This window comes from Lobosporangium transversale (assembly GCF_002105155.1).
Source record: "Lobosporangium transversale strain NRRL 3116 chromosome Unknown BCR41scaffold_30, whole genome shotgun sequence".
NCBI lineage: Eukaryota > Fungi > Mortierellomycota > Mortierellomycetes > Mortierellales > Mortierellaceae > Lobosporangium > Lobosporangium transversale.
Window position 1 is genome coordinate 341,048 of NW_019029008.1, and position 15,967 is coordinate 357,014.

Sequence of the window (15,967 nt, forward strand, 5' to 3'; positions counted from 1 at the left end):
TAACAGAAGATACCCTGTCAGTTTAACATTTTAAACAACAGGCTAATATGAGCAACACCAAAAATGGCCATTCAAAAAAAAAAAAAAAAAAAAAAAAAAAAGGTTAAAATAAAAAAGAAGAAAAAGAAAAAAAAGAAAAGAAACAGAAAAAAAAAACACCATTGCTGTTTCTAACTAAGTGGTTGGTCATGGTTTTCATTTTTTTTTTTTTTTTTTTTTTTTCTTGTTGAAAGTGTTGCAAGTGATAAGTAGACATCGCACTCAAACAAATGCTGAGGTTTCATCGCGAACAAAGATACAGCCAACATCTGGCCTACGAATCTGTTGGTCTAGCCGCTCGACTCGAGTCTTCATCATAATCCCTCCGCCATTACTCGCCCGTCTTGGCTCTCCATGCTGACCCGGATCAATCTGACCTTCAGGGATACCATAGCCGCTAAAAGTGCCTGCACTGCCATTCGAACTAGACTTGTATGCTCCATAGCCATTAGTCGATGAATGCCTCTTTGTGAGCGTTACCCGAGTTGGTGACGACGATAAAGCCTCTGACACAATAGTGCCTGAGTTAGCTGGAGGTGGCGGGACATAAAGAGGGTGAATGGACGCCGTTGTCGATGTTGCCGCTGAAGAGCCAGTTAAAGGGCCATGCATGCCACTATTACTATAACTACCATTGTTACTGTTGATACCTGTTGCCTCAAATGACTGCCTTGTTATTCCTGAATCAGATGAAGCAGACACCTTCGCTATCATGTCGTGAGCACCAACTCCACTACTACTTCCATTGTTATTGTTAGTCTCAGTGCTATTGGAAGTACTTCCGTAATTGTTTCCAACCCCATTCGCTCGTACGTGTCCATTTGCTATCGGAGGCGTCATATGCATATCTCCGTCATTTTCCACAACGATGTTTCCTCCAGATCGTCGTGATTGACTGCCTACAGCATGGCCTAACGCAGAGTTCTCCACTAATTCATCGAATTCCTGACCGCTCTCCCAACGCCTCCAAGCCTCACAAAAGCCTTTCTCCAAGTTTCGTGTCCACCGCAAGGTATCAAAGAGCAAAGATCGGTCTCGATTCTCCCACAATTTCCTTCGCAGTTCAATCAGTGGGCCATGGCCGATCCAATGGACAACGGATTGTTGGGATTGTACCAAAGGCTGATGTGTTTGTTGCATTGGATGTTGCTGTGTGTATATTGCCATTTGATGTTGTTGCTGCAATAGTTGAGAATGCACTACAGGGGCACTATTTCCATTTATGGCGCCAATATGGCTCATTGCTCCGTTCACTGAATCAGGTGTGTGCAATGGTTGCGTCAATGAAGTGCTGGAAGTATTCTTCATGATCTGTGCATGGTTAATGCCGTTTGTTGTTCCAGTGCCAGCTACCATAGAGTTAGTAAGACCAAGCCTACTTTTTAGAACATTGTCTTCCACATACTCCCACCGGCAACCCTGCGCAAAGCTAACTGCTCGGTCTTCGTATTCCTCCTCAGTGTTAACGATCATCTCGTTGCCGTGTCCAGTGGCATAAGCAATGCTGGCACCAACCCGAGAACACATCTTATGAGCATACTTTGGGAACGTGAGGATCGGAGTGCCGCTCCATAGAATATCTGCAGCAGTTGTGTGAGCATTACATTCAGGAGTGTCCAAGAAAAGGTCCGCAATACGACCACGATGGATGTGAACCTGCTTAGGCGCCACATCTGTGAAAATTACACGTGATGCGACTGAAGGGCCAGCCCATTCGTTGGCCGTGCGAAGCAAATGAGGCTCCCCAGCAGCAGGGAATCGTAGTAGCCAGAGGATGGAGTTGGGCACTCGAGCCAAAATCTGTAGCCACACTTTGAAAATTAGTGGATCAATCTAAAGGGGGGTTTTTTTTTAAAATAAAAAAAAAAATAAAAAAAAAAGTTAAAACTCAATGGTTTGTCCAAGTACTATGTGCCGGAGAATCTGTATGATTAAATAAATACCTTATATAGCTGGTTAAAGTTGGCAAAAATGACGGTATTCTCGGCAAGGCCAGGGAATAATTCCTTACGCATCTGCCATCGTCGGTCTTGCTCCAAAACCCAATTCCACTCAGGACTCATAGCTAAATGAGGCTCAGTCGCCATAAGCAATCGCTTTTCCTTTTCCTTCTCCTCCTCACGGAAGCCTTGCCGGTGATCGTTGACAAAATAGCTATGAGGCATGTATATAAACTTTTCTGTGTAGACCCAGTCATCGCCGTTATCTTCGGGATCCACTTCACCCTCAAAATCAGAGAAATTCTGATGGGAGAAGGATAGTATGTTTGGTGTCAAGGGGTTGGTAGAACCTTGCTCCACCTTAATGTCTTTTTCGGCATCAGTACTAGGTCGTCTCTTTGGTCCCGTGCCTCCTCGAACTGACTCTCCATTGACACGAGTGGGGTTCTCAAGGATGAAATTTCGTTGTTTTCTCTTCCATGCGACTCCCGTCACCATCTCGGGTGGGCAAACTACAGGATCAGCAACAATATAGTCGCACCAACCAGCACCCAATGTCCCAGCAAAACCCATAAAGGATACCTGAACGGGACTAGGTCGTGCTGCAAAAATCTCGTTCCTAGCACCTTTGGTGTACCCATTCAGATTGACGAGCACATGAATGCCATCTTCAACAACCCGTTCGACAACTGCCTGGGTGCTCCAGGTGGAAACCTCGATAAAATGTTCAACTTCGCTTTGAATCTTAACTCTATAGGGTGTTTGATCGGCTGGGGTGGTTGCATAACAGAAAACTTCGAAGCGAGTCTTGTCATGCATACCAAAAACACTCTGCATCAGATGCGATAGCGGATGGTTGTTGAAATCGCTGCTAATGTAACCAATCTTGAGACGTGGGGAGGGCGGTGCAGGGGGAGGGTACACAGTACTTGGTAGCCAATTAGATCCCAAAGTTCCATGTGTAATCCGAAGAGCATTCCTATGTGAAATCAGGCGAACCTGTCGAGCGCTTAGGGGATAGGTGAAAGTGTGGAATGGAAGGACGGTTGGTACTGGAGGAGGAGCCATTCCATGAGGAAGCATTGGTCGCTGATATTGCTCCTTGATTTCCGAGCTAGGACGTCGGGTTCGCGTTGAATTGGGACTATACTTTTCCAAATACCATTTACGTTGAAGACGCCTCGATGCCCTCTCTATTAGCCGAATAATCCAACCGCCTTCATTTCGACGATCCTTTATATCTGTACGACTAGCCCAACCATCCAATCGTGCCTGCCAAAGGGCTGCATCGCGATGACAGGGGTCTGAATCCAGAAATGCGCGTAAGATCACCTGCCACAACTGCTGACGGAATACTCTTACCAATCCCATGCCCCAGACAGCCCCTTCTGTTAGCTGCTTCTCAACAATTTCGGAAACTTTACCCATAAAACCAGAGGTCGGTCGCTTCTCTATTGACGAAACATTTATAATCTCTAATCGGCCGGAGGCACTAACGCTCACGGCACCAACTCCGCCTCTTCCACGCCAGTCACAAACGCCACCCAGCGCATTAACCAATCCACAGACAGCTTCAGAAAAGTTGGGATTGATCTCCACAGCACGCTTGTACCACTGGATACTGTCTTGAACTTTACCCAAATCTTTGACTGCGTTACCGAGGTTGGCCAAGGCCACATCAAAGCGAGGGTTGCACTCCACCGCCTTCTCGTACATTGCGACGGCCTCATTCAATTGTCCCATGTCCTTAAGCAAAGATCCCAGGTTAGTGTAAAGATGAGGATGACGTGGATCAAGCTGAAGACCATAATTGTAGAACTGAAGAGCAAGTGCTTGTCCAGTGATTGGATATGCTGGCGCAGCTTGAGTAGGAATGACCAAACCATTTGCCTGGATCTGAAGCTGCATAGGTTGAGCAGGAGCTGGATACGAAAAGATCTTTGCTGTGGGTGGGATTGAGCTTAATAAGATCCCTAAATTGTTGCAAGTCGAAGGCGATGGGTTTAAAGCCAAACTGAGATAGTATAGCGGCAGCAGTATCGACATGGTTGGAATAAAATTGTCAGCCCCAGCTAGTTCCTTCGCCTTGGCAGGTTGATCCATAACATCCTGGAAGAGCTTGGCCAGAGTCAAAAGGATAGTGCTAGTGGTCTGATTAGCCTGTTGCCAAAGCGAGGTGCTTACTCCATTCTGAGTACTTGAAACTCCAGATTCATTACAAGACGCTGCTAGAGCAGCCAACCCCGGAAGGATACCACCAGTGTCACGAAATACAACCTGTGTGACTTGAAGAGCCTCTTCGGGGCGGAGTAGCAGCATGGCGCCATCAAGCTCACGAGGTGTAGGCCGAGGGTAGCCAGCACTCATTCTGGTCAAGCACATAAGCTCATTCACCACTTGCATTGCCCCAATACCTGGGCCAAACACAATCTCCAAACTTCGTTCGTACTCTCGGCGTGCACCGGCAACATCACCAAGAGCATACTTGAGGTTGCCTTTAGCATAGAGTAAATTCTGGAGCCTTGGAGTATGTTGAATCGGAAGCGGTGGTGGCTGCTCTCCTGTAGGGTCAGAAGGATCTGGTAGAACGTTTACCTCTACGAACTCACAGATCTTGAGCGCCTCCTTATATCTAGGAGGTTGCTGAACGGTTGCTGGCTTTTCAGTTTTTGGCTTTGATGACTCTGTTTCAGAAGCCACAGCCTCGCTAGTTGAGGCCTCCTTGGGTGTCTGGGCCTGAGACTCTGAAACACCGTATCCTGAGCACAAAACCCCAATCAAATTCTCGACGGCGTCCCAATATCCAGGTCTCAGTCGAACGGCCTTCCACCACCATGATTCGGCCTCAGACTGCCGTCCCATGCTTCGCAAAGTCGTACCAATGTTACTCATTGCCTCCACATAGTTTGGATCCTTGGTCAGGATGGCATGATTATACTCGAGTGACTTTCCGTAATTACGTTGAGTATAATGCACACAAGCAAGCAAAAGAAGCGTTGGCAGATGGGATGGATGGATTTGATGAATCATTTCCAGGATTGATACAAGCTGAGAGTCAGATGTCGGATTAGCTGCCTCTGTAGCGTACAATGTATGAGCATGTGCCAGTAATGCATCTAGTGGGAGTTCGCGAACACAAGGTAATGGGCATCTTAGGCTTATCTGTTTGTAGCAAAACCAATAAGGCAATCCTATCTGTACTTGGAAATATCCTTACCTCTCCATTCAGGCTTTGTCGGATCAATTTTCTCATGATGAATCGAGCCGTCTGCATATTGCACCTGAACATCCAACTCAAACATCACACGCGGCATTTGGATTTTGACAATTGTCTTTGGTCCCGAGTCAATGCTGGCCGTAGACTTTACAAGTTGCTGTTGGTGGTGTTGTTGTATCGCCTGCTGCTGATGTTGCTCCTGTGCTTGAGCGTGATGAGCATACAATATTTGCTGATGAAGTTGCTGTTGCTGCAGTTGGGCTTGAACTTGAGCCTGAGCATGTAACTGAGCTTGCTGTTGCAGTTGAAGCTGTTGATTAGTGCTCTGCGTTGGATACTGTAGGTGCGCTGCCGATGGGACAAGCTGAACATAGCCATTCATTGACACTTGATCAAATCCGGCTTGTCGGCTATGTGCAAGTTGCTGTTCAAGCGATGCGTGCAACTGATATTGAGCCGCTTGCTGTTGGCTTCCACTAGATAAACGCTGCTGCAGCTGCTGTTGCTGATGCTGTTGCTGCTGAATCGCATGTTGAATTTGCTGTTGTTGCTGGAGTTGAAGTTGAGCATGAGTAGGCTGGTACTGCACAGGTACGTGGGCGTGAGATAAGACTTGCTGTTGATACGCTGGTAAGACGCCAGAATAGTGTTGATGTTGGGATTGTTGTACATGAGGGTAAATGCCGGAGGTTTGTCGAGGATGCGGGTGCTGGTGAAGTTGATGTTGGTGCTGTCGATGTCGGTATTGTACTTGCTGCGGCTCTAACTGGGTTGGAATCTGGCTCCTATGTTGTATGTAGTCATGGATCGAGGTTTGTCCTGCTTGAGCCCGAAAAGCCTGCTGTGGTGCATAGAGAACTCGATCTGGCTTTTGTAGATCCTTATGATAGTATATTGAGTGTGCGCCTTGAGTAGACTGCTGCAATGCTGACTGGGTGTCTTCATATGGTGCCGTACCAGCGGCATTCAAGATGCTATCCAAATATTGATGATCAGAAGCGCTTCCTCGAGCTAATGCTCGTTGAAGCTCTGCATGATGGTAGGCGTCTACGCTTCCGGATCGCTCAAGTCGTAGCCAGCCTCGATCTTGATGGTAGTAGTAAGAGAGGGTGTTGGGTGAGGGCGGTGGTTGCATCAAAGGAGGAAGCTGTTGTTGCAGGTGTGCTTGATATGACTGTAAAGTCTTTGCATACTGTTGGGATTGTGCTTGCACTTGAGCTTGAACCTGCTGAATTTGTTGGATCTGTTGGATCTGTTGAATTTGTTGTTGTTGTTGCTGTTGTTGTTGTTGTTGTACAGCTGAGGTGTATTCGCGCACAAAGGCTGCTGCCGTGTTCTGAAGATCGTAACTAGTGGGCATATTAATGGTGTGTCTAGCTTGAGAAGAAGACATCTTTTGATGATGGGAAAAGAGAAGTGATGAATTGATCAGCATCAGAATCAAAATATATTATTTCATGTGGTCTAGGCCACTACTATTTAAAAAGATAATGATGAAAGAAATGTAGAGGGCTTTGTCGTGTAACAGAAAGTCCTTTCTTCTTCATCTGCTATAAGCATTGACATGTTGATCGACGCATATTGGATTGACTGTCCATGTGAAGGAACAATTGATTTACAGTATGCTGTGCGTACCTTGTCCGTGATGCGATGCAATATTAAAAATAAAAAAATGAATCAAGAGATTATTCAATTGCGATCAAATGCTATTAATCATGGAAAACAGGATATTAATATATTAAGCAGGTCGTTTGGACGATTGGAATCCAGATAATAATGATGACGATGACGATGAGAATAAGATTGATATTGACTACGAAACAAGAAAAAGAGAGAGATAAAGACGAAGAGAAAATGGGAAGTAAGGAGAAAGTACGCCTCGGCTTTTTGGCTTTGGTGTCAACAAAGACAGTAAAGAACAAAAGGGGGAAAAACGAATCCCGAGGTTAAAAATGGACTAGGCAATATTGACATGTCCGCTGTAGACAGACTGTGTGCACCACAACTCTGTGGACCTTTTTTATTAATCTCTGTTTGTCCTACTCCTGTCGATTCTCTCTTTAGCGCCATCGCATCACAGTTTAGCTCAGAGAAAGAAAAGGGAAAAGAACCGGACCCCCCATGGATGGTCCATTTCATTCCAAAAATAACAAAAAGAACATACTATCGAACTTTGGGACAGCACCTTGGGATGGGGCAGTGCCCATTCAAGGACCACAGTCATCAATAATATAATGTCATCCCACTCCAATTATAAAAAGAACATTAGAGGCTTTATGCAAGTTCAGCCAAGTGTTAACACCCAAACCCCAAATGCTCTCTCAAGTACCATTATGAAAGCAAAGTAAAAAAAAAAAAAAAAAAAAAAAAAAATGTATTACTGCAGTCAATTCAATCGGTGCTAACCGCATCAAGCTTCTTTCCTCGTAAAGATTTATATTTCGTTGCCACTCCAAAAAAAAAAAAAAAAAAAAAAAAAAAAAACTTTCGTCAAATGGTAATGCATTCATTTCAAAAAAAAAAAAGAACAGATCGTTGCCTCTGCCACACCACCACGAAGGAAATGACAATAATAAACAATACGCAGAACGTAGACTCAAAAGTAAAATGCTCATAAATAAAATACTCATAACACATTTTACTGAATACGACACAAAAAAGAAAAAAATTTAATGCAGCCAAAGCGGGACACATTTGTAGTTTTTTTCTTTTTCTTTTTTTTTTTTTTTTTTTTTTTTTCATGGTGCTTTTGACATGGAATGCAAAGTTCAATTGGTGTCATTCCCGAGTGGTTGCCATTACTTTTGAATGTATGAGGTAATATTTTACCTGTCAATAATAATGGGTGTTTGTCTCTAAAGTGAGAGAGACAGGGAAAAAAAAAGGCTCTTGTTCTTTTTCGTGAGCGCGTGAAGGGATTGAAGGACGATCGTGAGCAGAAAACGAATATAGCGATGAATTATGCGGGAGAGAGAGAGATAGAGAGACGTTAGAAGGAAGAACGAAGGAAGGGAAAAAAAAAAAAAAAAAAAAAAGTCGGATGAAAGAAAAAGAATAAAGAGAAACGAGACAATATCATTGAAACAAAAAAAATCTTTGAATTGTATAAAAATATTCTTTATTGAGTAAACAGATATTCATATTAATTTGAATAATTAGACTAATAACAAATTGAATAGTGAATTGAGACGAAAGCCTTACTTTATTTTATTTATTTTCAATGAATTACTATACCATTCTTGTTCACCTACACCATTTACGCACGCAGTTTTATCGACTGAATTGTTGCGGATGTAGCAAAGAATCGCCACATAATAGACAAGTCCCAAGGCAAGAAAGAGACATGAGATCAATCGGTAGTATTGAACATTTCGTCGGGTCCTTTGACCTCGGTATTGAAGAGTGACAGGACACTATTAGATTAGACTAGGGCCACGCTAGATAGCTAAGCTATCCAGCCCGCACGGGGCCTAAATGTCCAACAATACGGGATGCTGTGTCTGACTCTGAATGAAATGTCAGAGAGATAGTCATTTTAGATAAGGAATAGAATGACAGACAGAGAGAGGATCTAAAATGGACATCCTTGACTTGTGAAAAACACTTTTTTTGTAAAAAAAAAAAAAAAAAAAAACAACAACAACAACAGGGGTTAGAAAGAGAGAAGGGGCTACAGCTGTCTAGTCTAGCACCATGGCTATGGTAATGGTCATGAGGCCAAATCATCCGTTTTATTCCTACGGAGCTTACTCTGCCAAGTCTATGCCGCTTTTAATGAACACACGTTTACAATTACAGAAACTCGTTTAGAAACGTTTTACATCGTCAATTAACATTAAGCGGTGATGCTGAGTCGAGTTTCACTAACTGATGAGTTGTCCAGCCAAGCAGCTCAATCGATCCCAATGCATAGCCTACTGTTGTACTCTACTGCGCTCTCGAAAGCAGTTATGGTAGTCGATTCAACTCAGTCACATACACCCTATTGACCTTATTTGCAAACAAACAAAGCTGGGCATCAAATTCGTATTGACTTCAGCGCTACTTGACATCATTCTTGAGGAAAAAATAGAAAGGGTATCTAGCATCAGCCACGCTGTGTCTGCCCCGGTTGGCTCTCATTCTGCCTTGCTCTCACTCTCGAGGTTGTACTCTGAAGTATGTACTAAACGAACCAGGGTAGAAATCATTTGTTCCATGATGTTCTTAACATCTCATTCCTATCATGCAGCGACATATAGTTTATAACTGACCAAACCCGTAGATACCCCTGTCTGGACAGACCTCAATGCGTATTCAATTAGAAAATATGTGCTCAGGAGTGAAGATGCACAGACGGAGGCTAAGAAAGAGAGCAAAAACACACAAACGCACATTTCGGCTAGCATGCACGAGTAGAAATAGGCAAACGCACTAGTGTTCTGCCTGACAACAATGATGACAAGGTACGAAAGAGCGATCTCCGGCTAAACTCCGTGTTAATTAGTGCCGGGACCTTGATTTATAGTCATCTGGTGCATGTCCCTCATAGACAGGCTGAGTGTTACTCTTCAGGGTAGATCTTTTACATGTTCATTTTTATTCTCATTCATTATCCATCTTGCGCTACGCGGCGTAAACTCTCCTTGTGTTATAAACCTTTTGTTGATGCTTTACTACAAGTCTAACTTTATAATAATAATAATAATAATAATAAAACAAATGCCCAAGACGTCCAAGATCAGTCCTCATCTTTCTTTTTCGATGCGACAGAGATGATTACTAGCTCGGACAATGGACGTTAAAGACGTTATGGTATTTCACCGGTGAGATTCCAGATTCAAGAAATGTTACGCGACTCAGCCGTTTATGGATAGCCATGTAATCCACCTTTTTTAAACCCAATTGACTATTGCCACGTCCAATAAGAGTCGCGTTAAAAATGCATTTAATGGTGTTAATAATGATAAGTTTGTGTACAAAAAAAAAATGAAAAGAATAAAAATAAAGGCAGCAATGAGGAAAGATGGGTCAGGTGAAGCTACTCTACAAAATGAATCAGGCGAGTGAAAAGGATAGTATCAAGGCATTTTTTGCTTGTTTGTTTTACTTCTTCTCCTTCTTATCTTTCTTATCTTTCTTGTCCTTCTTCTCCTTCTTCTCCTTTTTGTCATCCTTATCCTTCTTCTCCTTCTTTCCTTCCTTGCTACTCTTCTCCTTCTCCTCCTTCTCCTTCTTGGCTCTCTTGGAGGAGGACTTATCCTCCTCAGCGGCTCTCTTCTTGCCAGTCTTGGGGGCAACATCTTCCATCTCAGTGTCAGCAGCCTCCTTGAGACTGTCAATGACCTTCTTCATCGTATCAGCATTCTTAGCAGGGGTGGCGCCTGACTCATAGAACTCAAGACGCTGCTCCACTTGCTCCTTCATAGCCTCACCAAACTTGGTAGTAGGCATTTCGCTGAAGCAATCAATGCGAGAAGCGATTGAGCACTTATTGGCAACGAAGCGTGAGATGCGGCCCTTGTTTTTGGTTCCTGCACGACCAATGAAAGATGAATGGTAGATCAAACCGTACTTGGGAGTGTTGCCCTTGGTCTTCAAGGCGCGGAAAAGAGCTTTTTCTGCACCAAGAATCTGAACAGTTGAGGCAGGGTATTTGGAAAGGTTGGTCAGTGAGCCCGCGTGGGAGATAAGGCGGGCACCAACCATTTCGCCGATCAAAGCAGACAAGTTGGGGGCAACGTTGTTCATCTTGGAGATCAAATATTCGTGCAACTTCTTGCGATAATCAGCAAGATCAATGACACGTCTGGCAAAGTTCTCAATATTGATCATATCAATCTCGGAAATGTCAGTACCCATAGAGGCACGTGCAGCGTCCACAATCTGCTGAGCCTGAGCAGCATCTCCGGTGATCTCCTCCAAAGCCTCCAATTTGCTTTCAGAGAGCTCGCCTTTGTTCTTAATAAGCTGTGCCAATTTGGCATACTTATAGTTATCGTTGACGATCTTCACCAATTCAGGGAAATGCCACGAGTACCATTCCCTATACGGAGGACACATAAACGTTATTATATAAACAATTAGCAGCTATTAAAGAAGGATTATGGATTATTAAACAAAGCCACCATACCATAAGGTATGATAGTAGACTGATTCCATGAGACATGGTTATTCAATATACTAACCTGATACGCATGGCAAAGGTGTTGACATCCTTATCCATCTGATCCAATAAGGCAATGGCCTGAATGATCATGTTATCAGAACGATGAACGTTAAACTTAACCTTGCCACGAGAGTAACTGTGACCCAGACCAAGCTGAGCACGCTCGAGATCACCCTCCTTGAGTTGTTTCAAGAGCTTGTCAGCAAAGAGACGGACACCGCGGACGAGATCCAGAACAACCTCACTTGCATCACACTCAATGCCAAGACCCTCTTTAATGGATCCTGCAAGCGACTTTTCAGTTACGCCCAAGACAACCTTCGATTTTTTGCCAGGCTTCGGGACGTTCAGTTCCAAGAAAGCCTTCAAGTGGTCGTTCATGATACCTGAGATATGAAGATGGTATCCATGTTGACAATGGATCATGATTATCCATAAAAAGTAGCCGATGTCATATTATATAATACGTGCAGTCGATTGAAATGAAGTCGTCCATGATCAAGTGGTGAAAAAAGAAATATGTAAATAAAAAGATGGTGAGTAATCCATGATAAGTCCCTTCCTTTAGGTAAACTAATCTATATAAATAAGAGTAATTTGTCTTTCTTCAAATAGACGCACCTTCAGAAACATCATTCATGTTCTCAAGAGCGTGGGCAGCGCTCTTGAAGGGAACAAAAGACTTCAGTTTGATCATCTTGCCCAACTTTGTAAGGTCAGTGGCAGCAGCACAAACGTCAGCAAGCTTGGATCCAATCTCTTCTGACTCGAGACGCTCAAAAAGAGCATATCCTGAAGAGCTCTCAAAGAGGAAGTAGTTGACCTAAATATTGATCATTAACTATAGTCAGCCAAGCATTTCATTTGAATCTGATCAACAAAGGATAAATTCAAATGACACACGCAATTGAAGGGTAAAACAGCGACGCAATAAGTTCTAGCAGCAATGTGTACGTGTGAGCGAATGTAAAGCCATTAATGCAATCCATTTACCATATTGAATAGGTGGATAGGATGGAGTAAAGATTGCGATGAAAGAAAGGGAGAGAGCAAAAGCAATAAGGCAATCAATATTTTTTTTTTTTTGACTTTCGACACTTGCAGGTAGTTTTTTTTTTTAATTGTTGTTGTTTTCAAAAGGGACTGTGTTTGGATCTTAAGGGTTATTTCAGGCATACGACGGCAGAACCATTTATTCATCAGCATACTCAATAGATCCAAACGCTCGCTGTTAATTTATTCTGGTTTATATTGACATGGTGAAATGCCCGCTAATTGGTGGTTCTGCTCCTGTGTTTTTATTTCACTACAAGCACAAAAGGCACCATCAACTCATATTTTTTTATGTTTTTCACTTTTTAAAGTAATTCGCATCCTCAAGGATACTTTGACAACTACTTTTTCCATACTTGCAGCGCATACATTCCTCCAATCGCTATCTGCGTCTACCATTCTTACAGCACCCTCATCAACCAAACATCTCGCATTTAATATCAATCATGTATTCTGAAGAAGAAGATTTTGACTGCCCTTTGTGCATGGAAGAGTTGGACATCTCGGACAGGAATTTCCGTCCTTGTCCCTGTGGTTATCAGGTACAGTTCAGTCTGCGGTTGAGCAATTACTGCAGTTCATCACGCTTCATTTTGTTTATCGAAATGCATAGTATTCCATCGTTGATGTTAGTGAACTCATCATCTTTCAATGTTCCATTGCATTGCTGCATCACATTTTCATCTACTTTCCAGATCTGTCGCTTCTGTTGGCATCACATCAAGGAAGATCTCAATGGACGTTGCCCTGCTTGTCGACGAATCTACTCTGAGGAAACAGTTGAATTCACACCCATTTCCGCAGACGAGTAAGATACTTTATTCGTGATTCATCATGCTATGCATTCTTTTGTCCAGCAAAGTTTTACTGATTGTTATATTTCTTCCTTTTTTATCTTTTGCAACTTTAAAAAAGATTGGCTATGATCAAGAATGAGAAAAAAGCCAAGGAGCGTGAAAAAAAGGAAATTGAGGCTATGAACAGAAAACATCTTGCCAACATGCGTGTTGTTCAGAAAAGCTTAGTTTACGTCATAGGCTTGCCCCCGAAGTTGGCAAACGACGAGGTACGAAGGATGTGAAAGTATATTTGGCGCTATTGGAATCAACATTTGAACCTCTAATCTAATATGCTTGATCATGTTCCTCCTTTCTTTTTTATTTTTATTTTTTTTCCCTTTTTTTTCTGGGATGCATGCTTTATATAGCATACGTTGCGACAACACGAGTATTTTGGTCAGTATGGCAAGATCTCAAAAGTGGTGATTAACCGTAGGAATGCGCCAGTACCGTCTTCAGGGGCTTCTGCAGGAGTGCCAAGTATTGGAGTGTATATCACCTATGCACGCAAAGAGGACGCAGCAAAGGCCATCGCAGCAATCGATGGAAGTATTTGGGATGGCAAGATCCTTAGGTAAACAGTGGCGCAAAAAAAAATTATGTAATGCAATATTTTTATTGATCTTGGATGCAGGTTAAATTGTCTGACTGCTATTTCATGTATTCAATAGGGCATCGTATGGCACAACAAAGTACTGCACGTATTACCTTCGTGGCATGACTTGTCAGAATCCTAATTGCATGTACTTGCACGAACCTGGAGAGGATGCAGACAGTTATACTAAAGAGGATCTTGCAGTTGGGTAGGTGACAATAGACTTTTTTTTATTTAAAATCTTTATTTGTTTACCATGAACAAAAATAGTATCTAAGCTGAATGGTTTTGTGGTATTAGGAAACATCACCTTCAAGAGCATATTGTTCCATATGACCCATCCATACACAAGCCAGTTGCTCTCGGTCGTCCCACTCTACCATCACATGCATCTAGCTCTTCCTCAACTCCCAGACCTAGACCAACGACAGTGTCGTCCTATCATACGAATCCATCTTCTATCACTGATTGGCCTGCACCAGGTGAAAAACCACCTGGAGATGACAGGGAAAAAGACAAAGATAGAGACGAAGAGAGCTCTGCATTACCAGTCACGGCATCCTGGGCCAAGATTGGAAGTAACCCATCTACACCAATATTAATGAATTCAAAACCGCTCTCTCGCAGGACGACCACAGAGCCACCGCCACTACATGCAAAAGGATCCTCTTCATCAATCATTACAGGTGTTATTGTTAACAATGGTAAACAAAAGGAAAACACGCATACTGCTGGATCACCAATACTTGATTGTAAGTATCGCTTTTTTATAATTATTGTATCTATTATCTTTTTTTTATTTTTATTTTCTTTCTGCCTTGCAAATATATTGAAAGTTGTAATAGAGCCATTAACCTAGGCATATATATTTCCATTGTATAATAGATGAGCCTACACCCGCCGAGGCTTTAGCTCTTGAGGCAGCGGCAAAAGAAAAGATGCTGCAGGAACAGCGTCAGCTGCAGGAACAGCAACGTAAACTCTCAAAGAAGCAGGCTAAAGACCAAGATGACGCTGAGCAACAAGTAGAGACTTTAAACCGAAAGCTACGAAAGCAGCGTCAGCAAGAACTCGAGCGATTCCAACAAGAGATGGGGCAAAAGCTCCAAGCCCAAAAGGATAAAGAAGAGGCACAAAAACAGCATCAAGAAGAAGTCGAGCGATCCCAACAAGAGATGGAGCAAAAGCTCCAAGCTCAAAAAGATAAGGAGGATCAAAGAAAGGAACAAAAAGAATGTGAGGCGCGAGAAAAGAAGGAGCTGGAGCTTCGAGAAGCGGAGGAAAAGGCGAGAAAGGAGAGGGAGGAACTGGAGCAGAAAAAGAAGGAAGAAGCCGAGCGCAAGGAACGGAAGCGACTCGAGTTTGAAGAACAGAAGCGGAAGCAGATGGACAACATGTTTGTCACGACACCGACATTGTCACTTGGCTCATTTTCATTCAACCCTGATGCCTCGTTGGCCACACAGCCTCTAGCATTTGGAAATGGTAGTAGCCTTATGTCTCTTGGTTCAGAAACACCTGGTGCCTTTGGTCTAGACAGCTTCTCAGCATTCTCTAACCTTCCTGTGACCCCAGGACATTATACTGGATCGTTTAATCCATTTTCGATGGATGATGAGCCTCTCATGCGACGATCTGTTGTGCCACCGGCTCGATCCTTTCTGGATGACTTGGATTACGACCCGATGACTGGTCGTAGCCGACCCGTGGGACCTCCAATTCCAGGCAAGCCTAGACAGACTTCTCGCTTCGGATTTGCGATGGATCAACAATATGGCGATTCCTTTGGCCACGAAGGATACTCTAGTCCCCAAGCAATGCAAGATGGGTTCCGTGCCTTGTTCCCAAATGTCAATGTTAGTTTTGGTGACTCCATGAATGTACAACAGCAACAGCAGCAGTCACAGCAGCAGCAGCAGCAGCAACGACAACAACAACAGCAGCAACTCCAACAGCTTCAACAACAGCAGTTCCCAACGTCACCGCTTTTTCATCGCCAGGAAGCTCCACAGAATGCAGGATGGGACTCTTCTGACAAGCAGGATACTCGTATGCTACAAAGAGGTATGAATCAACTCAGCATGGATCCAATGCTGACTACACCTAGCTCCCGTATGGCAGAATACCATCAGCAGC

The 15,967-nt window shown here is 43.3% G+C and overlaps 3 protein-coding genes across 3 annotated transcripts; 1 reads left to right on the plus strand and 2 right to left on the minus strand.

Annotated features, from left to right (window-relative positions):
* Positions 1–261: 261 nt before the first annotated feature.
* On the minus strand, positions 262–6,589 carry BCR41DRAFT_398314 (glycosyl transferase family 41-domain-containing protein; the record flags this gene model as incomplete). Its single annotated transcript, XM_022028955.1, has 3 exons — positions 262–1,872; positions 1,983–5,095; positions 5,197–6,589. 3 exons carry the CDS (start codon positions 6,587–6,589, stop codon positions 262–264), a joined length of 6,117 nt encoding a protein of 2,038 aa, XP_021879384.1.
* Positions 6,590–10,054: 3,465 nt separating this feature from the next.
* Positions 10,055–12,417, minus strand: BCR41DRAFT_357573 (hypothetical protein). Its single transcript, XM_022024925.1, has 4 exons — positions 12,338–12,417; positions 11,966–12,167; positions 11,364–11,730; positions 10,055–11,221 (listed from the first exon to the last, which is right to left on the minus strand). Exons 1-4 carry the CDS (start codon positions 12,338–12,340, stop codon positions 10,282–10,284), a joined length of 1,512 nt encoding a protein of 503 aa, XP_021879385.1. The 5' UTR covers positions 12,341–12,417; the 3' UTR covers positions 10,055–10,281.
* Positions 12,418–12,843: 426 nt separating this feature from the next.
* Positions 12,844–14,043, plus strand: BCR41DRAFT_308699 (RING/Ubox like zinc-binding domain-domain-containing protein; the record flags this gene model as incomplete). Its single annotated transcript, XM_022020926.1, has 5 exons — positions 12,844–12,939; positions 13,093–13,205; positions 13,313–13,463; positions 13,605–13,810; positions 13,908–14,043. 5 exons carry the CDS (start codon positions 12,844–12,846, stop codon positions 14,041–14,043), a joined length of 702 nt encoding a protein of 233 aa, XP_021879386.1.
* Between the last annotated feature and the right edge of the window lie 1,924 nt (positions 14,044–15,967).